At 46.8% G+C, this 25,513-nt stretch overlaps 1 protein-coding gene across 4 annotated transcripts in view; it reads right to left on the bottom strand.

Annotated features, from left to right (window-relative positions):
* Nucleotides 1-25,513, bottom strand: part of IL10RB (interleukin 10 receptor subunit beta) — a 48,293-nt gene continuing 22,780 nt past the window's right edge. For 2 of the 4 annotated variants that reach the window (XM_032176285.2, XM_032176284.2), the window contains one exon: nt 17,176-18,215. In XM_032176285.2, coding sequence (XP_032032176.1) covers nt 18,042-18,215 — 174 coding nt within the window. In that variant the 3' untranslated portion in view covers nt 17,176-18,041. Of the gene's footprint in view, nt 1,935-17,175; nt 18,216-24,175; nt 24,909-25,513 lie in introns of those variants that run through there. The other 2 variants (XM_058427126.1, XM_032176286.2) reach the window with 2 other exon arrangements.

Here is a 25,513-nt window from a genome sequence, read left to right on the forward strand (position 1 = left end):
GTCCAAGATTAAGGTTCTGGCTCATTCGGTTCCTGGTGAGGCCTCCCTTCCTGCTCACAGATGGCTACATTCTCACCGTGTCCTCATATGGTGGAGAGAACAAGGTCTCTGCTGTTTCTTCTTCTAAGGACACTAATCTCATCAATTCAGGGCCCCACCCTTATGACCTCATTTAACCTTAATTACCTGCTGTAGGCCCTACTTCAACTACAGTCACATTGGGGATTAGAGTTTCAACATGTGAATTTTGGGGGTACACAATTCAGTTGGTAACATTACCTGTTCTCATGAAGTCCACTACAAAACACAGATATTAATAAGCAATGAAACGTGTAATGAGAATGAAACATATAGTAGAGGTAGTAACTCATCTGGAGGACTTAAACTGTTATTCTCTATATACTTTTTGGGATGCAGAAAGCATGCATAAGCAATACATGAAAGCAATGTTTAGGAAAGAGTAAAGCTGCAGAGGTAAACCTGTGGCTTTTGACTTGAAGATAAACCATTTACATTATACGCAGGTCACAGTTTTTTTGTTTGTTTTTAGTTCAAAAAGCACTTAAAATCTTGAGCATCATAACTGATGTCTTGTTTAGTAGTATAAATTGTTTCTCAGTGAGAGGTAATAAAAGATTATGAATCCACAATAGCAGGTTCTTCTGACTTCTCAGTGCAACTGCTAAGAGTGTTGGTCATAGGGAGGCAGTGAAGAGCAACTGAAACAAGTGTAAACACTTTCTTATCTCCTTGTGATTATTTGGTAAGTTTCTCTGCTGTTTCAGAAAAAAGTCAAAATAAAACACCATCCCAAGTAGGGACTGAGTCCCCATTTGTCAGTCCTAGGACCTGGATCACACACTCTCCTCTGGTCTTGCATATACTGGTGCTATTGGTGATCCATCCATGACGCTTTGAATCTTTCTTACACGTCTATGTACATCAGCCAGCATCTCCTAATGATGAACAGCTGCACTTTTGTTGGACGCAAGCCAGAAGTGGCAGATTTGCGTCTGGGACTGTTAAACCACAAACGTGCAAGGGCAACTGGAGTGCAGGTTCCAGCTGTCATAAAGAACCTCTTCGGTTGCTATTGGGGTTTTGGACCCACTTATCTCAACTGCAATAGGGTACTTTTCTACTCCTGCAAAAACAGAAAGTCACGACAACACAGAAAACTGCAAATTTTGTACTACATTAACAACTTACGCACCCTTAAAGGCAATGGTTTGCCAACTTTAGTGTTTATTGGAGTCACCCAAGGACCTTTTATAACATAGATGAAAATACGGACCTCTCCCTCACAGTTGCTGAGCCAGTAGATCTGAGGCGGGGCTAGAGAGTTTGCATTCCTAAGCTTTCACGTGGTGCTGATGCTGCTGGTCTAGGAAACACACTTTGAGAGCCATTGCTTTAAAGAATCTTGATGTTCTTCTTACCCGTAGCTTAGATGATTATATTTCTTACAGTCCCTGTTCTTTTCGTGGGATCTTCACGTACAATATACTGTATACAGTTTTCTATGTGATTGTATTGTATCTACTGGATGGTCAAAGTTTCTTATTGGTGATGATAGGACATTTAGAATTTTCTACCTCTATAGATGTCCTCATCAGCAGTTCTTATACCTAGCAATAAAATATTAACTTACTTCATTTAATTTTAAAAAACAGCAATCTCATGCTTTTCAGCTATACCAATTAATATATGCAAATATGTTGCAAATATAGTATGGTTACTATCAAAAGTTGTGAAGTTTAGAATCTCTCAGGACACTTTAACATCCATGAAGTGATTCACTTTGAAGCAAAAGCTCCTATCTGTCCTTTATTCTGATATGTTGGCATCGTGTTTTCCAGAATGAAGAACAAGGTTCCTTTGGGAATTTGTGGTCCAAAGTGTTTCTGAGAAGTGGAAAAATTGATGCCAGAGAGCTGTGAAGAAAGGAAAAGGAAGCCATCAGCTGAGAGGGCACAGCACATATGTATACATAATTTCTGGGAATCTGAAAGATGGGAAATCCTGGAATGCAATGCAGCTATCAGTGAAAGGAACATAGAAGACCTGAACTCTGGGCATGAGTCAGCCACGGATTTACTGAAAGATCCCAGGCATTCATTCATTCATTCATTCTTTCATTCATACATCCATGCATTCAACAAACAGATCTTGAGCCACCTATTAAGCACCAAGCACTGTTCTAAGGGCTGGGGATCCAGGAGTGAACGAAATACACAACGTCTGTGCTCTCCTGGAGCCTACAGTCTAGTTGGACAAGGACAAATGTGTGAACAAAAAATATTTGTTGAATTGAATTGAAATATTATGGTGTCAAGTAATGCTACATGCTGTGAAGAAAAAGAGGGACAAGAGACAGCGAGGGAGAGGGTCTCTCTAAGGAAGAGACACTGGACTCAATGACACAAGGAGAGGGCTGTGTAAATAGAAAGTGTTCCAGGCTTAGGGAACAGCATATGCACAGGCTCCGAGACAGATGTGTCTCTGGCACATCCCAGGCTGTTCCGTGAAAGGGCCTTATATGCAAAAAGCTCCCCAAATGCCAAAAGAGCTGAGAAATTGAAGAATGAGGAAGACAAATTCAGTTTGTTGGTAAAGGGCGGTTTATTGGGGAACTCACAGACAGAAGCATGGTCTTGGGCATGCAAGACAGAGGGATTTCTCATGGTTACCCTCAGACCCAGAGATTATATACTAGAGGGAAAGAGGGTACATACTCCAAAGAGACAATGAAAGGCCACTGTCCAGAACAGGCAAGACTGCTATGTGTGTCATAGCCTGTACTTGGTGTGATAGTATCATGGTTGCTTTGATCTCAAGGCAGGATTTGTAGCGAGTACCTGTTCTTACACTAAGGACAGTAAATAAAGTAGGAATCAGGAGGGCTTCAGGGACTGGGGTGAATCAGAAGTCAACATGATGGATTAGCATCCAAGATGCAGTCACGTTTGTCTCCACACAAGCACAGCAAGGAGGCTGAGCCCCTGCAGAATGAGGAAAGTAAAGAAAGTAAAAAAAATTATCTGGGCATGGTGGCACGAACCTGTAGTCCCAGCTACTTGGAAGGCTGAGGCAGGAGGGTCGCTGGGTCCCAGTGGGGTCCAGGCTGCAGTGAGCCATGATCGCACCACTGCACTCCAAACAACCCCACCCCCAAAAATCCAGTGATGTAAATTCACATTCTGCTCAGATAACTATTATATCAAAAACTAGAATTTTACAAATTAGAGTTCCTCGAGTATTTAAACAATGATTAAAAATTTAATCAATTAAACTCTTTCAAACTAAAAATGTAATGAAAATTATAAGCCAAATGGATATTTTAAAATGGTTTGAACACCTTACAAATCTGATACACATTAATATAATAGTTACAAAACTTTTCAGTTTAAACCTCCAAAAACCTTTTTATAAAAATGTCAGTGTTGTGGATCTAAATTTGCTTTGTCACAGTCTCTGTTCTTATATTCTTTTTCTCATATTGCTTCCCTGGGTGCTGGAGGCCTTCCATCTGCCCCTCCAGATCCATTCTCCTCTGGGCCTGCCCTGTTCCATGCCCTGGGAGACTTCTTGTATAAAATGCATCAAAAGTGGGTGTGGTGGCTCATGCCTGTATTCCCAGCACTTTGGGAGGACGAGGTGGGCAGATCACTTGAGGTCAGAGGTTCGAGACCAACCTGGCTAACATGGTAAAACCCTTACTCTACTAAAAATACAAAAATTAGCTGGGTGTGGTCATGGGCGCCTGTAATCCCAGCTACTTGGGAAGATGAGGCAGGACAATCAGTTGAACCTGGGAGGTGGAGATTGCAGTGAGCCGAGATTGTGCCACTGCACTCTAGCCTGGGCAACAGAGCAAGACTCCATCTCAAAAAAATAAAAAATTTAAAAAAAATGCATCAGCAGAGTCCTTTACCCTCTGACTTTGGGTGGGTTCCACCAGTGGGAGGCATCAGCCCAAGATCAGAGGGTGGGGGACAATTAGGTGTGCTCCCTTCCTGCAGGGTCTCCATTAGTGGGCTGTGGGGCTGACCCCTGTGCTCTCCAGGGTAATGGCTCCTCCCCTGCCCCCCCACAGGCCTAGAGCTAGTGAGCTTCCCACTATTGCTACTGTATTGTTTTTTGGTTTCCCTTCACTCTGCCGACGCTGCTACAATAAGATCCTTCATTATGCCTTTCTCGGTTACTCTGTTGGAGTGTGCCATGGGTTTCCCATTAGGACTCTGACCTATTGATAGATCATGACCTAGGAAGTCAGAGTGACCTTTGCTTACCAGTGTGGGTGATCAATACAGGTTAACAGTTGAAGGGCCGGGTGTGGTGGCTCATGCCTGTAATCCTAGCACTTTGAGAGGCGGAGGTGGGAGGATCACTTGAGCTCAGGAGTTTGAGACCCACCTGGGCAACATGGTCAAACTCTGTCTCTATAAAAAGAAAAAAAAAAAATTAGCCTGTTGTGGTGGTGTGCATCTGTAGTTCCTGCTACTCCAGAAGCTGAGGTGGGGTAATCACCTGAGCCCGGGGAGGTGGAAGCTTCAGTGAGCTGAGATCATGCCACTCCAGCCTGGGTGACAGAGGAAGACCGTATCTCAAAACAACAACAAAAACAGCTGAAGACTCAGAACCAGGGATAGGAGACGGTGCTTCCTCCCACGAGACCTTATCCACATAGAATAGTAGAATAGACTCTTTATCTTTTTTGGACAGCCTTTGCTCATTATGTAAGGAACTGTGGAGGTTATTGGCTGTAACCAGCCAGTTTTGCTTTTTTTGTGTCCTCAGTCTTATGATCTTTAGGAAAATAATGCTGTTTGAATGTCTTATCTTGATAGCAGAGCCTGAGACAAGACAATGACTAATTACATAGTGTTTGTGATGCCACCAATAAAAGCCATTTTGTAACTGCTTGTTTGAAGAAGGACCTGGCTTGGTTTAACTGATTATGAAAGTGCTGATCAATTCAGTTAACTGAAACAGCAGTTTTATTTCTTCCTGGCCATTCAGACCTGCAATGATGAGGCCTCTGCTACTGTAGATCTGGCTCTGCGTATACTTGGGAGCTGGGGGACTCACAAAGTCCCCAGGAGAGTGCACATACTCAAAGGTAGGGGGCCTTTCAGGGCAGCTCATTTGGGATCCTTCAAGCTTTCAGGAAAATAGTATCAGTGATGCTCCGTTAGCTGGTGCTGAAGAAAGAACCAGAAGAAAAAGAAACCACGATTGCACCTTGAGGGACGGTGTGTAATCTCTGGATGGATATTGGCTGGATCAGCGGTAATCCAGCCATCCCACTGATGGCTCAGCAGCCCGTGTCAGCATGGCTTGTACTTTGCCGGCTGACTTGGTGTTTGAATTTCCCTGCCTTCAGGCTGTGGCTGTTCAACTGGGCTAGCATCAATCACTTTTTGACGCATCTTCAGGCTGGGTCCTTTTTTCCTCCAGACTGCTGTGGAAACTAGAAACAGAGCAACAATGCCAACATTCCCCCTGGGAAGGCTCTTCTTCAGCCCCCTTCTTGGCCAACAGTGCTGTGCTGTGCTGTCCCCACCGTGGCAGAAATGCACATTGTGCTGGGAAGGAGGAGCCAGCCATCTTGCAGACCCTGCTACTGGCTGGTCATCAAGCTGGGCACGTTGCAGCTTTTCTGCCACTGGTTTTCTAGCGGGCTCTGGCAGTGCCCCATCAGCCCTCTGCCTTGTCAGGTGGTCTCGCTTTCTCATTCCCCTAGGGAGCTGCTCCATCCTACTCATTTCCTCCCAAGCCCCTCTCTTCCCTCCCTTTGTTGATGACCTATACTTTGCCAGGAACATAGAAGACACCAGGCTTCCTTAACCCCTGACCCCCTTAGTCAGATCACCTGCCTGTCCCTGGCCTGTGTTCTTTCCAGTGACAACCTCGGGAGTATCCCTCCTCCTGCCAAATGCCAGAGCGGGGGCTCTAGGTCCGGTCACTTCTCTTGTGTCTTTTCCAGGCACATCAGCCTTCTCTCATGGGTGTCAGCAATGCATCTGTCAAGGGCTCAGCTAAGCTGGAGAGAGTGGCTAGTTGAAGCAATAAGCCAAAAATGAAAGTAACAGAAACACCTGTAATCCCAGCACTTTGGGAGGCTAAGGTGGCCGGATCACTTGAGGTCAGGAGTTCGATACCAGCCTGGTCAACATAGTGAAACCCCGTTTCTACTAAAAATACAAAAGTTAGGTAGGCATGGTGGCACACAACTATAGTCCCAGCTACTCGGGAGGTTGAGGCAGGATAATCGCTTGAACCCGGGAGGTGGAGGTTGACGTGAACTTAGATTGTGCCACTGCATTCCAGCCTGGGCAACAGAGCAAGACTCCGTCTCAAAAAAAAAAAAAAAAGTAGAAAGTAACAGTGAAGTCCTCCTCACTCACTGCAGGGGCAGAAGCAAGAGGATTCCACCCTCCCCGCAACAGAGCTCCAGTCAAGAATCAAGTAATCAGTATAGATGTGGGGGTGAAGGTCATCTCTCTGTTGAGGCTTCTGCAGTTTTATGGACCCGGGAACCAGGGGGAGGGAGAGAGGAGAGGGCCAGGAGTGGGAAAGAACTGAGTCAGAGCAGATAACAATGTCTTCATGGCTCCCCTTTCCCTACTCCCTGAGAATAAGGAGGTCTTAGCTGAGGTGCCTGAAGAAAGCTTTGGGCACAGATGTGGGGCTGGGAACACAGGTGCGTGTAACAGCATGGCCAGCAGGGGCCTGAGACCCTGACTGCAGATCCCTCCAGGGACTGCAGTGCACCGGCTCTGCCAGTTCTGGTCTGGAGAGGGAGCCTCCTTGTGAGGCCTGCTTGGTACAGCCTTACAGTTGCCCAGGGTCAGTCCTGAAAAACCAGCCCTGGGATTCTAACTAGGAGCCGGACTCCTCATTTCCTGTCTACAGACCTCAGGCGACAGTATACAATGGTGGTGTAATATCACCCACCTGAAATATCCCCCCTTGACTTTCTTCTTGCCCCTTCCAGACACTTCTCTGAGCCCAAAAGCCATCCTTCTCAAAGTAGTTGGCTACACCTGCTGTCCCAGCTTCTCCACACCCTCCCGTTCACTCCTCAATACCCCGAAGTCTAGACTTTATTGTCATCACTCTGCTGCAACAGGTCTTCCCAAGGTCTCTAGGTTAGGCTGGGTTCCTTGGAAACACACTCTGGAAGGAAGATTTGCATGTGGGAAATTCATCTGGAAATGTTCTTGGGGACAACACTTGTAAGAAGTGAGGAAAGTAGGATTGGGCAGAGGGAGACATCGGAGATGCATGATGATTCAGAGTTGCCTGAAGTTAACGCAAGGGGGCCCAGCCTTGGCACTCCCGCATGGAGCAGTCATCGGGGAACCCCAAGCTTCCATTTCCCTAGAAATGAAAGAAGTCTCCTGCCTGGCAGAAGGGTCGTGACTTATGCCTGATTGGCAGCTCCCTGGATGAGAAGCAGGGAATCGCTGAAAGTCCACCTTGAGCTCCAGCCTCTTGTTTTTAGAACAGTGCCTCACCCCTGTTGTTGTTGGATTGAGGACCTCGATTCCCTGTTCGTTGTTGGCTGGAGGCATCCTCAGGTCCTAGCCATGTGACTTCTCCAATATGGCAGCTTGCTTCATGCAAGTGTGCTGTCCAAGAAGGCAACAGAGAGAGTCTGCTGGCAAGATGAGAATTACGATCCTATGGAATCTAAGACAGCATCCTGTCACCTGTGTCGCTTTCCATGGGTAGAAGCAAGTCATTGGCACTGTCCACACTCAAGAGGAAGGGAATCCTCAAGGGTGTGGCTACCAGGAGGTGGGGATCATGGGTGGCTATCTTAGATGATAGATTCTGGAGCCAGACCACTTGGGTTCAAGTCCTGACTCTGTCATTTCTTGCCTGTGTGATCTTAGATAAGTGATTGAACCTCTCTGTGCCATAGTTTCTTTATCTGAAAAATGAGGCAGATAATAATATCTGCTTAACTGGGTTGCCGTGGGAATTAAATGAAAATGCAAAAGCGCTTAGAACAAGACCTGCACATAGGAAGCAGTAAGGGTTGGCTATCACTCCCACCCCATCAGCTCCACGGGGCAGGTGTGCAATGCAACCCTCAGGGGCAGCCCAGTAGCAGGCAGGCCCCAGGCACAGGCCAAGAGGAGGGGAACTGCAGCTGGCTTGTGTTTCCTGTTTTTATTGAATCGTTCAACCCAATTTAAAGTCTGTCCTTGCCACGACTCCTCCTGCTCCGAGATATTACTCCCACACCTTTGACCTTCCGGGAATCTTTTTTATCACAATCCAACAGCAATAAATTTGACCTCACGAAGTGCCAGCCCAATAGTCAGTGGCTGTTTAATTAAGAGTTCTGATGGGCATGGAAACAAAGACATTGTTTGGTGTCTGCTTGATTCAAACAGGAGTGGTGAGGCGGTCAGGAGACAGAACCATGGACCTGACTCAGGGAGAAAAATCGTGTCGAGTCTCTGAGTCTCCAGTTCATAAAATAGACTTTGTTTTTTACTTCCCTTTTGTTTTTTAAGGAAGTTGGTTTGCAACAGCATTTTCTGAACTAGAGAGTTCAGGAAATGGGACAGTGAGGCACCTTGCACAGTCATTCTCAGTTAAGTCCCTTGCTGAGAAGAGTAAGATACTAAGTTCCCATAAAATAAATCCAAATGACCCTCTGCCCATCTTCTTCCCCATTTTAGGTACTAAGAACATATTAGAACTGGTCAGGATAAAACGACGGCGCCTTTCCGTGCTGGATTAAGTTTCCTGTGGCTGAAGTAACAAATGATCACAAGCTGGATAGTTTAAAACAACAGAAATTGTCCAAGGAATGCAGCCCAGTAGGTTTCAGCCTTACTTTACCCAGCCCCTATTCAAGATGGAGTCGCTCTGGTTCAAACACCTCTGAGAACTGCACCAGCCGATTGAGTGTCTGGTGAGGGCCTGTCCTCATAGGTGGCGCCTTCTCTATGTCCTCACATGGTGGAAGAGATGGGCAGCTCCTCTTTTATGAGGTCGTTAATCCCATTTACCACCTCTTAAAGATTTTGGAGGGGCACAAACATCCAGACTGTAGCATCCTGTACAGATCATAACTGTTTTCTTTTACCTCGCATATTTGTTTTATTTTTGTTTTTCGCTTGCATATGTTTTATGGTGATATGTTAACTTACAGCTCTCTGTTTAATCTGCATGTATAATTGTCATGTATCCCAAGAAGGCTTTGTTTATCTTTTTTTTTTTTTGAGATGGAATTTCCCTCTTGTCCCCCAGGCTGGAGTGCAATGGCGCGATCTCAGCTCACTGCAACCTCCGCCTCCTGGGTTCAAACAATTCTTCTGCCTCAGCCTCCTAAGTAGCTGGGATTACAAGCACCTGCCACCACGCCCAGCTAACTTTTTGTATTTTTAGTAGAGACGGGGTATCACCACGTTGATTAGGCTGGTCTCAAACTCCTGACCTCAGGTGATCCACCTGCCTCAGCCTCCCAAAGTGCTGGGATTACAGGGGTGAGCCACTGCACCCAGCCATCATTTTTTACTATCCATTAATTCAACAAATATTTCTTTGTACCAGCTACTTAGGATTATCTATTAGGCACAAAGAAAGGGGTAGCAACTTGGAGAATTGCTTCCCAGGTGGTCAGTGGTGAGTAGCCGAGAAGCCCAAAGTGCATGGGAAGGATGCATTCCTGGGGCACGTTTCCCAGAGACACTCACAACCCCTCAGGAAAGAAATCTTCCTGTGGAAGCACAAGGTAATGAGTGGAGTCAGTTAGCTGGGTATTAAAAGAAAGTGACCCCTTTGAAAGCCAGATAACAGAAGGTCACACAGAAGTGCAGGTAAGCACGTCCTTTCAATCTATCATACCTGCTCTGCTACAGCAGCTGTTCTCCACCTTGCCTGCACGCTGGAATCACCTAGGAGCTTTAAAAAATGCTGATGCAAGAATCCCTCCACAGAGAGCTGAAATGCATTGGTCATGGTAAGGCCTGGGCATCCACATTTCTAAAGCTCTCCTGGCGGCCACAGTGTGCAGCTACGGCTGAGACCCATAGTTGTGAGAGGAAGGAACAAAGGTGCCCTGGAGGCTAAACCAGTCTGGGGATGGGTATGGGAGGTATGTTAGGGGAGGGGCAAGAGCCGTATAAGGAAGTGAGATATTTTCAACAAGCCGAGGCAGCCAGAAAGAGCGAGGAGGAAGGGTAGAAGGGGGTGAGGATGGCTTACACTGTCTTCCCCTCAGGGAATCTTTCAAACCAACTGGACATATGTTTTCTGCTAGAATGTCTGGTTGGTGGCCCACAGATGCTCTGCTGAAACCCTTTCTGGTCCCAGAATTCTTGGACATTTTCCCACAGGTGGAGTTCTTCCCTTAGTCACTTCCTGGTGAAGTGCTGTCCTTTGTCTGGGGAAACACCCAAGGTTCATTGTCTTATGCTAAGGAAATTGAAGACACAGACACAGGAAATCGAAGACATGGACACACAAAAACTGGGTTTAACAGCGGAAGTTTAATAGGTGAAAGAAAGAAGAGAGAGCTTCCTTGTGCAGTGGGAGAGGGTCCGAGTGGGTTTCCGGGTTTGGGGCAAGATAACGGTTGGTTTTATAGACAAGCTTGAAGAGGCAGTGTTTGATTTATATAGGGCACAGTGGATTGGTTGGGCCAGCTGTGCCATTTACATAGCCCACAAAGAGGCTGGCCATCCCACCCTCATCTTTTATTCTGCAGATAGGGTCTCTACCTGGCCAGCACCATGACACCCGCACACATGACGACAAAGAGAAGGGAGGAGGAACCTCCATATTGGATGTACCTGGCTTCCAGGTATCCCTTTTCTATTGGCACAGCTGCCGCATTCACCTGTGCAAGCTTCCAACTTGCTTATCTATGCTTGCAGCTTGATTTTTCAGGCTGCTTTTTGTTAGAAATGTTTTGGGGGCTGCTTTTTTATTAAAAGAAAATTCCACCAAGAACTCTTTTACCCTTACTAACTGCCTAAATAATTTCTTTTTCAACTCCTGTATCACTGGCTGCAAAATTTGCAGCTTTGGCAGATTAAATGTGTTACCCACATCCTCCCAACTCAGTGGGGCTCCAGCCCAGAGACTCGAAATCCACCCTGAGTACCAGCAGGGCATAGGCCACACATATGGGATGAGCTCTTAGCACAGCCGCCATGGTTGCCTCAGGCTTTTGTTATGTGGTTTCAGAGGTTCCTGTGGAAGGTTCAAACCACAAAGACTAAATGAAAGATTATATGTATTTATCACAAAGTCTGGCACATAGTAAGCACTTCATACATGATACCTTTGTCCATATTATGACTTACCTAAAAAGAAAAAAAAAATCAAGTACATTTAAGAAGACAACTGTTGTCTTAATTCCCTAGACCTCACATAGTTCTGGGATATGGAAAGAGAAACTCTCCTGGTGAGAAAAGGCCTCTGAGTGCCTATTTCAGGAATGCAAATAAAAAGGAACCAAGTGGGTGCTGATTCCCCAGTGTCCTCACCAGCATCCTTGTGGTGCTGTGTGAATGCCATCAGCCTTACTGTTCTCTGCATCTCTCCAAGTAGGCCCCGCAAAGGCTGGTGAGGGACACAGGCTCAGCCCATCTCATGTATCAGCTGGTCTGGACGCTGCACACCCGAACACAGTGCTCAGCAGTTCCTGGCTATTTGGGAGCCACTGCTCAGCACAGGCAGTGTCCCCTTCTATAGATGTCACCCCGTAACACCCTCCCTTTCAGACTGGGGTGGAAATGTTCCCTATCCAACAGAAAGATACCAAAACAAGACCACTTCTAAGGTTAAGTAGCAAAATGAAAGTGAGATTCCCAAACAGATTTCTTTTTCTGAGACAAAGACCCATTATCAGCGCTCATTTTGAGAAAATGCTGTGTGTTTTGAACACATATGGGGACTGAATACATGTTCGAATGATGACTGTTTGTAAGCATCTGTATATTCATTACAATTTTCCCCAACTTTTGTTTTGAAAACTTTAAACCTTTAGAAAAATTCAATGCCCAGATACCCTTCATCTAGAATCACTATTAATGCTTCACCATATTTGCTTTCTGTCTCTGTCTCTCTCTCTCTCCACACACACAAGTGCACTTCAACAGCTCTGACATTTAGATGTGTCTTACAGTTGATACTGAGGCATAGCTTAAGTGACATTTTCCTTTTTTCCACAGTGGTTCAAATACTAACGGTGAATCTTACAATTGATGGCATCTTAGATTCAATAGACAACAGAACTGGAAACTGCTTAGTATAGTGTCTGGCTTATTGTCAATGCTACACAAATGCCAGCTATCGTTACTATATTAATATAATGGTGAATTTGTCTAATTCTTCTTATAATTTTGTCCGTTTTGATCTATTTTGAAGCTATGTTGTTAAGTGCATATACATTTACAACTGCTTCACCTTCCTGGTGAACTGAAATTTTTTTTTTTTTGAGATGGAGTCTTGCTCTGTCACTCAGGCTGGAGTGCAATGGTGCGATCTTGGCTCATGGCAGCCTCCACCTCCTGGGTTCAAGCAATTCTCCTGCCTCAGCTTCCTGAGTAGCTAGGATTACAGGCATGTGCCACCATGCCCAGCTAATTTTTGTATTTTTAGTAGAGACGGGGTTTCACCATATTGGTCAGGCTGGTCTCAAACTCCTGACCTCATGATTTGCCTGCCTTGGCCTCCCAAAGTGCTGAGATTACAGGTGTGAGCCACTGCATCCTGCTGAAACTTCTTATGATTATATAGCAGTCCTTCTTTAGTAATGCTTTGTGCCTTAGAGTTTATTTTGTATTATGTTTTTTTTGTGAGTGTTTAAAAAACCTAAAGCTTTATTATTTTTTAAAAATATAGTCTGATAACTTATCTTTTGCTGGATCAGTTAGTCCATTTACTTTTGGATTCATTTCTATTATGTTGCTTTATGTTTTGTATTTGTTCCTTTTTTTTTTTTTTTTTTTTTTTTTTTAGGTTCTTTTCTCTCCTTCCTTGTCCAAGTAATCTTTTACTGGGTAATTTTTTTTTTCTTTCGAGACGGAGTCTTGCTCTGTCACCCAGGCTGGAATGCAGAGGCGCGATCTCAGCTCACTGCAACCTCTGACTCCCAGGCTTGAGCGATTCTCCCGCCTCAGCTTCCCAAGTAGCTGGGACTATAGGCGTGTGCCACCACGTCTGGCTAATTTTTTGTATTTGTAGTAAAAATGGGGTTTCACCATGTTAGCCAGGATGGTCTTGATCTCCTGATCTTGTGATTCACCTACCTTGGCCTCTCAAAGTGCTGGGATTACAGGCGTGAGCCACTGTGCCCAGCCTTTTTTTTTTTTTTTGAGATGGAGTCTCGCTCTGGTGCCCAGGCTAGGGTGCAGTAGCGTCATCTCGGCTCACTGAAGCCTCCATCTCCCTGTTCAAGTGATTCTCCTGCCTCAGCCTCCAGAGTAGCTGTGATTACAGGTGCCTGCCACCACACTGGGCTAATTTTTGTATTTTTAGTAAACATGGAGTTTCACCATGTTGGCCAAGCTGGTCTCAAACTCCGGACCTGAAGTGATCTGCCCGCCTCAGCCTCCCAAAGTGCTGGGATACAGGCGTGAGTCACTGCACCATGAGCTGACTGGGTAATTTTATTCCACTTTTTCCTCTCGCACAGGGGTTTTCAGTGTCTATGCTATTAACATTTTGGACTGGATTATTCTTTACTGTGTGGGCTGCCCTGTGCATTGTAGGATGCTTAGCAGCTTCCCTGACCTCTATTCACTAGATGCCAGTAGCACATCTCCAGCTGTGGCAGCCAGATATGTTTCCAGACATTGCTGAATGTCTGCTGGGGGACAAAACTCACCCCCTTCCCCATTGAGAAAAACTTCTTTATTAATGACGTTACTCTAGAAATTTTAACATACTTAAACTTACCTATGTCTCAGATTAATCAGTGCGTTTATCCTTCTCTCAGACACAAGAACTTTAAAGTACTTTAATTTTCCCCCACCTGTGTTGTAGCTGTTTTTAAAACTCATTGTTGTTTAAATTTAAAAAATTATCTATCATTGACAGATAAAAATTGTATTTATTTATCATGTACAACATGATGCTTTGAAATATGTATACATTGTGGAATGGGTAAATTGAGCTAATTAACATAGGCATTACCTCATATACTTAACATCTTCTGTGTTAAAAAAACACTTAAAATCTACTCTCTTAGTGATTTGCCAGAGAAATGTGACAGTACCTGGAGTGGGGCAAGCAAGTCAAGGGTGGGTTATTTCAGGTGGCTGATATTTCACTATGATTGTGTTTGACTGGGTGGGGTCTGTAGACAGGAAGCTGAGAAGTCCAGCTCCTGGTTAAAATCCTGCATGTTATTTTCCAGGCTCGGCTGTGGGCAACTGCAAGGCCTGGTAGGTCTAATGGGGAGACTCCCTACCTACACCTGACTTGGCACAGCCAGGACACTGTAGTCCCTGGAGGGAGCTGAGGTCAAGGTCTCAGGCCCCTGACCTGCCAAGTTCTTACACACACCTGCATTCCCAGCCGTGGCTCCTTCATTCCCGGGTCTCTCTATCCAAGGTCTTCTTCAGGTGCCTCTGCCACTGCTTCTTTATGCAAGGGAGAGGGTAAGGAGTGGAGAACTTTGAAAAGACATTGTTATACCCTCTGACTCAGTGGTACTTTCCCCAAAGGTATTGTGTCAGCAAAACCCTCCAAAACAACAACTAAAAAAACCAATAATTTAAACTAGAGACCTATTATAAAACATGTGGTGTGTTATTAACTATAATCTGACATGATACCTTTTGGGAAAAAAAGAGAAAAAAATTATTGTTTTATAGAGTCAATGTTCGCTTAGATTAACCAGAATATTTATCAGTTTCTTTCCTATATTTCTTCATAATATCGCAGCATCCATCTGGGATCAATTTCCTTCTGTCTGAAATAATCCTTTAGATCTTTATCTAATAAACATGTTTTGATGTCAAATTCTCACAGTTTTGTTTGAGTCTTTACTTTATCCCTTTTCCTGACAGACATTTTTTGCAAAATATACACTTCTAAGTTGACAAAGTTTGTAATGCACATGAAAGGTATCCTACCACTGTTTGCCTTCTGTTAGGGCTGATAAATCATCTGCAAGTTTGGTTGTTTTTCTCCCTTAAAGGTAACCTGCCTTTTCCGGTTTTGGTGTTCTGCATTTTCACACTGATATGATTTCTTCTTATTTGCCCAGCTTGAGAATTGTTGAGATTCCTAAATTGGTAGACTGGTGTCTTTTATCAGCCATTGTCTTTTCAAATACTCGCATGGTGCTTTTGCTGTATTCTCTCTCACCTCTCCTTCTGGGACTCTGATTAGTAACCGACATGTGTAGGGTCATCTCACTCTACCCTTCATATGTCTTGTATCCTAACCACTCATATTTTCCATTCTTTTGTTTCTCTATACTGTGCCCTGGATAATAACTTCTTTTTTCTTTAAAAAAGTGTAACAAGGTCTTGAAATTCAATTTCAAAAATAATTTTTATTTTATTTTATTATTTATTTATTTATTTTGAGATGGAGTCTCGCTCTGTCACCCAGGCTGGAGTGCAGTGGCGTGATCTTGGCTCATTGCAGCCTCCACCTCCTGGGTTCAAGTGATTCTCCTGTCTCAGCCTCCCAAGTAGCTGGGATTACAGGTATGCACCACCATGCCTGGCTAATTTTTGTATTTTTAGTAGAGACGGGGTTTCACCATGTTGTCCAGGCTGGTCTCGAACTCCTGACCTCAGGTGATCCACTTGCCTCAGCCTCCGAAAGTGCTGGGATTACAGGCGTGAGCCACCACACCCGGCCAAATTTTATTTCTATATACATGCAGCAAACATTGAAAAAAGTTTCAAAAAAGCAATCACAGATCTACCCTCCCTGTGACGGTTAATTTTATGTGTCAACCTAGCTAGACTGATTGGGTAAAACGATAGTCTTGATGTTGGTGTGAAGGTATTTTTAAAGATGAGATTAACATTTAAATCCATAGATTTTTGAGTAAAGCAGATTACCCTCCACAACGTGGGTGAGTTTCACTTCTATCACTTGAAGGAAGGCCTTCAGAGAAAAGAAGCCTGAGGTCCTTTGAGGAAGAGTTAATTCTGCCTCCAGACTGCTTTTGCTCAAGCTGAAACATCCACTCTTCCCTGGGTCTCTAGCCTGTTGGTCTGCCCTGCAGTTTTTGAACTTGCCAGCCTCCACAGTTCCTTAAAATAAATCTCTATGTTCATTCTATTGGTTCTGTTTCTCTGGAGAACCCTAATACCCTTCCTTTTCTCTTTCTTTTCTTTCTTCTCTTTCCTCTCTTTTCTCTTTCTTTCTCTCTCTCTTTCTTTTTCTTCTTTTTTTCTTCGTCTCTCTCCTTCCTTTCCTTCCTTCCTTCCTTCCTTCTTTCCTTCTTTCTTTCTTTCTTTCTTTCTTTCTTTCTTTCTTTCTTTCTTTCCTTCCTTCCTTCCTTCTTTCTTTCTTTCTCTCTCTCTCTTTCTCTCTTTCTCTCATTCTCTCTTTCTCTCTTTCTTTCTTTCTTTCTTCAGGGTCTCATTCCATCACCCAGGCAAGGCCGGATGGCAATGGCATGAACATAGCTCACTGCAGTCTTGACCTCCTGGGCTCAAGCTATCCTCCCACCTCAGGCTCCTGAGGAGCTGTAACTATAGACACAAGCCACCATGCCTAATTTTAAAACTTTTTGTACAGAAGGGGTCTCACCATGTTGCCTGGAATGGTCTCAACTCCTGGGCCCAAGTGATCCTCCCACTTCAGCCTCCCAAAGTGCTGGGATTACAGAAGTGAGCCATTGTACCTGGAGACTCCGTTTTTTGCTCAGTTCTGTGTCTAATCTGCTGTTAAGCCTGTCCCCTGGCTTTTTAAACTTCCACAACTATACTTTTTGTTTCTAGGTTTTTGTTTTTTTTTTAATAACGGATCTGGCCCTTGACTGCAATTCTAGTTTTTGAAGCTTTAGACTGAGAGCTCCCAGAAGACTCAGACCTAGTACCTAACGCAGCGCCTGGTCAACAGCAGGCAGGGTCTAGGAAGTACTTGTGGAATGAGGGGACATCAAGATGGCAAACTAGAGCCTTTTTCAATATCTAACAATTACATACAGGTAGTATCACGAACACATACAGTGCAACACAGAGTAAAACTTTAATGGAGCACCAGCAGCATATAAAACATATATAGGTAGAAAAATAAATTCAAAGTACCCCAAAGAATCCAAAAGTCCATGTTCTGTATAGCACTGAGCTGACCACCCTTGAGTTGAGGTCGATTTTCAGATCAGTCCATCCATAACCTGGTAGAATATTACATCTACCAGACGTAACATCTCCATTCTTATTCCTCATTTTAAATATTTCTGTTTCTCACAACTTTTCCATCTCACAAAGCGAGATGGAGTCTCACTTTGTCACCCAGGATGGAGTGCAGTGCCGCTATCTTGGCTCACTGCAACCTCCTCCTCCTCCCGGGTTCATGCAATTCTCCTGCCTCAGGCACTCGAGTAGCTGGGATTACAGGCACACGCCATCATGCCCAGCTAATTTTTGTATTTTTAGTAGAGACGGGGTTTCACCATGTTGGCCAGGCTGGTCTTGAACTCCTGACCTCAGGTGATCCGCCTGCCTTGACCTCCCAAGGTGCTGGTATTACAGGCATGAGCCACTGTGCTCGGCCCTGTTTCTCACAATTAAAACATGATCCTATTTTAGTGATATAAGAGGCTGAAAATTACACTCTCGGTGGCCAACTGTTGAAAACATCATGAAAGCCTGTATAAGGCAGTGAGTTCCCAAATGGAGTATTTTTGCCAAGAGAGCCTTTAAAATGCAGCTCTTTGGTGGCTAAGATAAGTCCAGGGTCTGGGAGTTCTAGATGTGGGGCTGGCTCAGATGGTCTTGGCCCTCGTTTGCCGCCCTGATCCCTCACTGAGGCAGATGTGAGATGGAGTACGTCACTGTGCCCAGCCGAGTGTGTTTCCTTCTCAGAGCCTAGCTCTGGGGTCCCTGCCCAGGCGGGGTCCCGAGGCTGCAGCTGTCACCAGGATTCTGCTTGCCGCTCTCAGAGTCTTCTGCGATGACACTTAGCTTGTCGAAAACATCATTCTCATCCGACAATGGAAAGGAGAAAAACAGAAGTGTGTTATGGTGAGGATGGCCCAAAAACTGTGGAGGGAAAGAGGACAGTTAATGATCAATTTTCTCCATTTCTTTTTCTGGGTTTCCAAAGATTTTTTCACAGAACTCCTGGCTGGAAAATCTATTTTATTTTATTTATTTATTTTTAATGTTTATTTTATTTTTTTGAGACAGAGTCTTGCTCTGTGACCCAGGCTGGAGTGCAGTAGCATGATCTCAGCTCACTGCAACCTCCGCCTCTCAGGTTCAAGCAATTCTCCTGCCTCAGCCTCCCAAGTAGCTGAGATTACAGGCATGTGCTACCACGCCCAGCTAATTTTTGTATTTTTAGTAGAGATGACATTTCACCATGTTGGCCAGGCTGGTCTCGAACTCCTGACCTCAGGTGATTCACCTGCCTTGGCCTCCCAAAGTGCTGGGATTACAGGCATGAGCCACGGCCTCTGGCATCTTTTGATTCATTATTTATTTTTATTTTATTTTTACAGGTGGGGATACTCACTGCTATACAAACGAAGATTTTTTTTTTTTTTTTGAGACGGAGTCTCGCTCTGTCACCCGGGCTGGACTGCAGTGGCACAGTTTTGGCTCACTGCAACCTTTGCCTCCCAGGTTCCAGAGATTCTCCTGCCTCAGCCTCCAGAGTAGCTGGGACTACAGGTGCGCGCCACCATGCCTGGCTAATTTTTGTATTTTCAGTAGAGATGGGGTTTCACCATGTTGGCCAGGCTGGTCTTGAACTCCTGATCTCAGGTGATCCAGCTGTCTCAGCCTCCCAAAGTGCCAGGATTACAGGTGTGAGCCACCATGCCCGTGCCTAGCCAATCTTTGGACTTTTTTTTTTGAGACGGAGTCTCGCTCTGTTGCCCAGGCTGGAGTGTAGTGGTGCGATCTCGGCTCACTGGAAGCTCCACCTCCTGGGTTCACGCCACTCCCCTGCCTCAGCCTCCTGAGTAGCTGGGACTACAGGCGCCCACCACCTTGCCCGGCTAATTTTTTGTATTTTTAGTAGAGACGGGGTTTCACAGTATTAGCTAGGATGGTCTCGATCTCCTGACCTCGTGATCTGCCCACCTTGGCCTCCCAAAGTGCTGGGATTACAGGCCTGAGCCACCGCATCCGGCCCAATCTTTGGACTTTTAAAAAATGTGGCTACTAGCAAATCTAAAACACACATGGCTTGCAATATGCTCTATCAGACAGAGCTGCCTTCTCACTTTTAATAGACACCAACTCTTCTCAGTTTGTGTCACCTGTAGCCAGGGCTCCTTAAGGGCAGGGACCACAGTCTGATAATCTTTGTCTCTCCAGTGCTTTGAACGATGAAGATGCCCCTATATGTTTCCTGAAATCTCTTCTGGTTTCCCACTCTCCATTCTTCATCTTCCTAGGTCCACCAATGCTCTTAATCTTCATAATTAGATGGAGAATCTTCTGTAAAGCTTTGCATCTTGAACCCTTTCCCTCCAGACGGAACCCCTCTTAGTGTCATTTCTACACAGCCTTCTGATATGACTTAATGGAACCTGAGGGTGGCTCCACTACCTCCTGGTGCGGACCTGTCGGGATTTTCCCTTGTGGGTTTTGAGCAGCTGATGGAGGGTGGTGGGGTGCTCCTCTGTTGGGCCAAGAAGGAGGCTGGAGGGAAGGGGAACCTCTCTAAAACTTTGGATCCAGTGGATTAATGAGAATGGACTGGAAGCTACTTTGGATTTTCCCGGGATAATGGGGACAGGAGAGATCAAAGGAAGGTGTATTAAATCTCAAGGAAGCAGTATCAGCTGAGTCTCCTGGTTGGACACACACACACACACGCACACACACAAACAAACAAACAAACTGGTGGCTGGCTCAATAGATGAGTGTAGGACGAACCTCCCTAGTGCTTTTTTTTAACTCAAAGTCTCCATTCCTAGCAAATCTCCCTAAACTCTAAATGATCCTCTGGGTCCTGGTTAATGGATTCTATACATTATGAGTCAAGCTGGAGAAAGTCGTGATGTGAGGAGCCCGAACTGCTCCGTAGTTGCCTGGCCCTTCTCCAGCACCCTCCATCCCTTCTCTGATTTCTCAGATCTTACAGGGGCTGGCTCCAAGGTCAAGTCTGCAAAGTCTTCTAGCCTCAGAGGTGAGAGCTCATGCCAGCAGGCCCCTCTACTGTTCATTCCGTCTGTTCTCTCCTGTCTGACCAGTTTCTTTGATGGTGAAGCCAAAAACAAAAATAGCAGGTGAATAATTTTGTTTCCTCTTGGTTCTCAGTTAACACAATACCTTTTACCCAAGCAAAGGGCCCACCCTCATTCTTTTTTCTTCCTGCTACAGCTGTAGCTTCTCAAAAGCTCATAGAGGATTCTTAGTTCATTCTGGTGCTGCCGTCTCCTTGGTACTTTTTTTTTTTTTTTTTTTTTGAGATCGAGTCTCGCTCTGTCGCCCAGGTAGAGGTTGCTCACTGCAACCTCAGCCTCCCATATTCAAGCGATTCTTGTGCCTCAGCCTCCTGAGTAGCTGGGATTACAGGCATGGCTAATTTTTGTATTTTTAGTAGAGACAGGGTTTCACCATGTTGGCCAGGCTGGTCTCAAACTTCAGACCTCAAGTGATCTGCCGGCCTTGGCTTCCCAAAGTGCTGGGATTATAGGTGTGAGCCACCATGCCTGGCCTGGCACTCTCTGTAGGGGGTTCTAGTCGCTCTGTAACACTTGCCTATGGTCCTGTGCCCCACTTTCCATTGAGGGTAGATGCAGTGCTATGTTGCCCAGATCCCTTTTGTGGTGGAGGCGCTTGTTCCCCCAGCCTCCAGGAATATCGGAGGCTGAAATGGCTCACAGCCGAGTCCCGTTCTAGTCTGTGCCCTTCCCAGAAGGCAGTTGCCTCGGTCAAGGCTCTGTGCCCTTCCCAGAGGCAGCCTGCATCAGCTAACTGGTGGTTCGGGGACAAGGGCCTGATATTAGCTATCACAACAATACATTAATAGGACCAGACATGCAAGAAGTGGCAAGGCATTGGTGAGGCACACACACTGCAGAAGGTGAGAAACTCACCCTGTAGAGATTCAGGGACCTGCCACATCCGTGATATTTGAGGGGACCTTTGCAGTGGGGCATGACAGGACATCCTTTTTAAAGGACCAATTATTGTATCTCGCCCTTCCCACCACCGAGAAGGAAGCATTGTGATGTGGAGGCCTCAGGGTTCTGGAGGCAGCATGTTCCACGCCTAAGAATACCGACTGCTCCAATACGTTTATCAAACGACACAGGAGGCTGCCGGCACGATGGGGCCCCAGGCAGGAAAGGGCCCTGCAGAAGGTATGGGCCGTGGAGCCTGCAGCCCTATGCGCACCTCAGGACTGGTACATTACCCACCAGGGACGGCCTGTGAATCCAATCTGGAGAATGTTTGACTTGGCATATCCTTGAAGTGTCTGGGGTGGAAAAAGATGCTGGATGGAGTTTATGGCAAATCCCAAGAGGAAAATCGCAACATAGATACGAGAGTTCTGGGGTCAGGCGGGGCCATCTGCAGCAGATAATTATACTCTGTTTGAAAAAGCAGCTCCTGGGATGCTATGCGGTCCCGGCAGGGACAGCTTCTGACGAGGGACGTGAGGTGATCATGCTGCCCAGAAGTGACCATCATGAGGCCTGAGACCCAGCAGGTCCTGAGATGGGGTCAGAGGGTGCATGTCGGCCACATGCAGGTGGCTCGGACTCCTGTCCCCTCTACCCCTGTCGCACCGTGTCTGTGTCTGCTCACATAATGACCATAAAGGGGGATGGGTACTAATGCCTAGCAGGAGAAGGAGGAAAGGCAGGCCTGGTTTCATGGCAAGGTTAGCATGGTATGTGGGCACACACCGAAAGTGGTCTGCTGCTGCACTTCAGCCCCAACAAGGGAGAAAGCCTCCCCACGGGCGAAGCTTTGGGCCACAAGGGAGAAAGCCTCCCCACGGGCGAAGCTTTGGGCCGTGGGTCTGGTCATCACCTTTATGTGGAAAGAAAAGCAGCCCAAGATCAGGCCAGCTGTGGGATCCCAGGCAGGGGTTAGTGACAAGCCTGGTGGTCAGGGGCCCTGGGGAAGGAAGACTGGAAGGTTAGGGACAAGGACGTTTGGGAAGAAGGATGGACCTGAGGGAGTAGCTGGAGCGTGGAGATTTCTGCATCCCATATTAACTCCCACTGAGAGCATGTATCATAGACAGCAGACAGCCAGGGAGACATGATGACACAGCCAGTGGATGTCAGCTAGCCTCTGCCACTGGTCACCTGTACGTGGCACAGGGCTCATGAACACAGCAACCGTGGTGGCAGGGATGGAGGCTGTGCGTATGCCCGAAAGAAGGGGCTCCCACTCCCACGGCTGGGTAGCCACCACTGCTGTGGAATGTCCAACCTGCCTGCGACAGAGATCAATGCTGAGCCCCTGATATGACGGCATTCCCTGAGGAGACCGACCAGCCACCTGGTAGCAGCCACCTGATGACATCAACTCTTGCACCACTCTGGAAGGGGCAGTGGTGCATCCTGGCTGGAGCTGACCTTTAGTCAGTGATTTGCTGTTCGTGTCCTGCAGGGCCTGTCAGGACCCCTAAGGTCTCACAGGTGTTTGCTCTCCTGGGAGAGGACCCTGTTAGGGGCTGAATTCTGTTCCTACAAAATTTATGTCCTGGGTCAGACGTGGTGGCTCATGCCTGTAATCCCAGCACTTTGGGAGGCCAGGGCGGGCAGATCACTTGAGGTCAGGAGTTTGAGACCAGCCTGGCCAATATGGCGAAACCGTGTCTCTACTAAAAACACAAAAATTAGCTGGGCGTGGTGGTGGCTGCCTGTAATCCCAGCTACTTGGGAGGCTGAGGCAGGAGAATCGCTTGAACTCAGGAAGCGGAGCTTGCAGTCAGCCGAAATCACGCCACTCCACTCCAGCCTGGGTGACAGAGTGAGACTCCGTCTCCAAAAAAAAAAAAAAGAAATTCGTATGTCCTAATCCCTCTACCTCAGAATGTGACTGTATTTGGAGATAGGGCTGCTGCAGAGGGGATCAGTTAAGTTAGAATGAGGGTCTAGTGGAGTAGGGTGAGCCCTCCCCCCGTGACTGGTGTCTGTATAAAGAGGGGGCAATGTGGACACAGACACTCACATAGGGAGAAGGCTGTGTGAAGATCAAGGCACAGACTGAGTGATGCCTCTAGAAGCCAAGGAACGCCAAAGATCGCCAGCAACCCTCAGAAGTTAATCCTCCCTCACAGCCTCCGAGGAACCCACCCTAGTGACACCTTGATTTGGGATGTCTGGCCTCGAGAACCGTGAGAGAATCAATTCCCGTTGTTTAAGCTGCGCAACGAGTGCTACTTTGCCACAAGCAGCCCTGACAAACTAATAGAGACGGCGCATCACATGGTGCCAGACCAATGGGCCCACTGACAATGAAGGCGGGACCCCCCCGTCGTATCACACCCTGCACCACCCAGCAGCTGCCAGCCTGGAAGAAGGACGGAGCGGCCTGTTGAAAGCGCGGGGGAGGCGCCAGCTTGGAGATGACATCTGCTGAGAGTGGGGCATTGTCCTCCAGCCCCTAGCATTCACCCAAGACCAACAATCACGTGGTGCTGTGTCCCCAGCAGGTGGAACACCTGGGTCAGGAAGCAAACGCGGGGCAGGAGTGGCGCTGTTCACCCTCATGCCCAGTGACCTCCTGGGGAAACCGCTGCTCCCTGGCCTTGTGATTTGAGCCTCTGTGGGTCTAGGGCAGGGCCAGCAAACGAAGGCCCACGGGGCAGATCCGGCCTACCACTTGTTTTTTCACATGGCTTTAGGATTTTTAAATGATTACATTTAAGTGGTTATATAAGTGACTACATAATTTTGACTTTTATTTCTTGCCAACAGAACCTAATATATATATATATATATATATATATATATATAAATTTTAAAATTTTTTAAATTTTGAGACGGAGTCTTGCTCTGTGGCCCAGGCTGGAGTGCAGTGGCGCGATCTCGGCTCATTGCCAGCTCCGCCTCCCGGGTTCAGACCATTCGCCTGCCTCAGCCTCCCGAGTAGCTGGGAATACAGGCGCCTGCCACTACGTCTGGCTAATTTTTTGTATTTTTAGTAGAGACGGGGTTTCACCATGTTAGCCAGGATGGTCTTGATCTCCTGACCTTAGGTGATCCACCCGCCTCAGCCTCCCAAAGTGCTAGGCTTACAGGCATGAGCCACTGTGCCTGGCCTTCTAAAATATTTCTCACCTGGCCCTTTAAGAAAAAGTTTGCTGACACCTGGTCTAGAAGGTTCCCAGGGTGGGAGCATTTCTACCAGGGGACATGAAACAAGGCCCGATAAACTTTAAGCCACCTCCTCAGGCCAAGAGACTGGCAGGCAAGGAGAGAAGTCACCACTGTATCACAGTGGGTACCCGCCAGAGTCACTGGGCACCTCCTGGGACTCCCCTGCCCGATTTTGACAGCAAATTGACAAGTGCAGGGACAGACCATTGCCTGAGATGGGCCTGGGGACCGGAGCCTCAGTGCTCTCTGGGATGAAGGCTGGGTCACCCGATCAGGTCAGCAGCCCCTACAGCACAGGCTCCTCCCGGGAGAGGAGAGCGGGCCCTCAGGGTCAGCAGAGGAACAGCCAGCCCGACAAGCATTCCTTTGTGGTCCTGACACCAGCAGCAGCAGCGGGGGCTGGAGGGCATTCCACTCATCTTCCTCCTGCAACCTTCCCCAGGAAACGAGATCAACTCAGATCCTGGAGGAGCTGCTTCCGGTAGATCCAAGTGGTCCCAGGGGTGACTGTAATGGAGGCTGTGGTGCCTTCAGGAATGAGGCACTCGTGCTCCTAGCTCCTGGCTGCTGCTGTCTCACCCCTCACCCTAGCTTAGGGCCCCTTCCTGGGAGTAGCCCACATCCAGCACATGGCCAGTGTGGAGTTCACATGCCCATCCCTCTTGCCTCAGCTTAGGACATCTCTAAAGGGCCACCCCAGCTCGAGGGGCCACCCCAGCTCGAGAGGCCACGTGGCATTGGCTGAGGCCTCTGTTGTGGCTGTGTGACAGCTCCACCTCTCTCTGCCTCATCTGGCTACCTTCACTCCCTTAGGGTCTTATTCCCAAGGATGTGCCCCATTAAGCCTTTTGAATACAAATCTCTATTTTAGAGTCTGCTTCCTGGGAAATGAGACCAAAGATAGTTCCTTCGGGTCCGGGCTTGGCATCTTTTCATTTTCAAGTGTCAGTAACTATCCAGAGTTTCATTTCTTAGGGCTTCTTCAGTCCTGTTATCATTAGTCAGGTGCATTGTTTCTTCTTCCTAACCCTTTTACAA

The sequence above is a fragment of the Hylobates moloch genome, unplaced genomic scaffold (genome assembly GCF_009828535.3).
Source record: "Hylobates moloch isolate HMO894 unplaced genomic scaffold, HMol_V3 SCAFFOLD_14, whole genome shotgun sequence".
Taxonomy (NCBI): Eukaryota; Metazoa; Chordata; class Mammalia; order Primates; family Hylobatidae; genus Hylobates; species Hylobates moloch.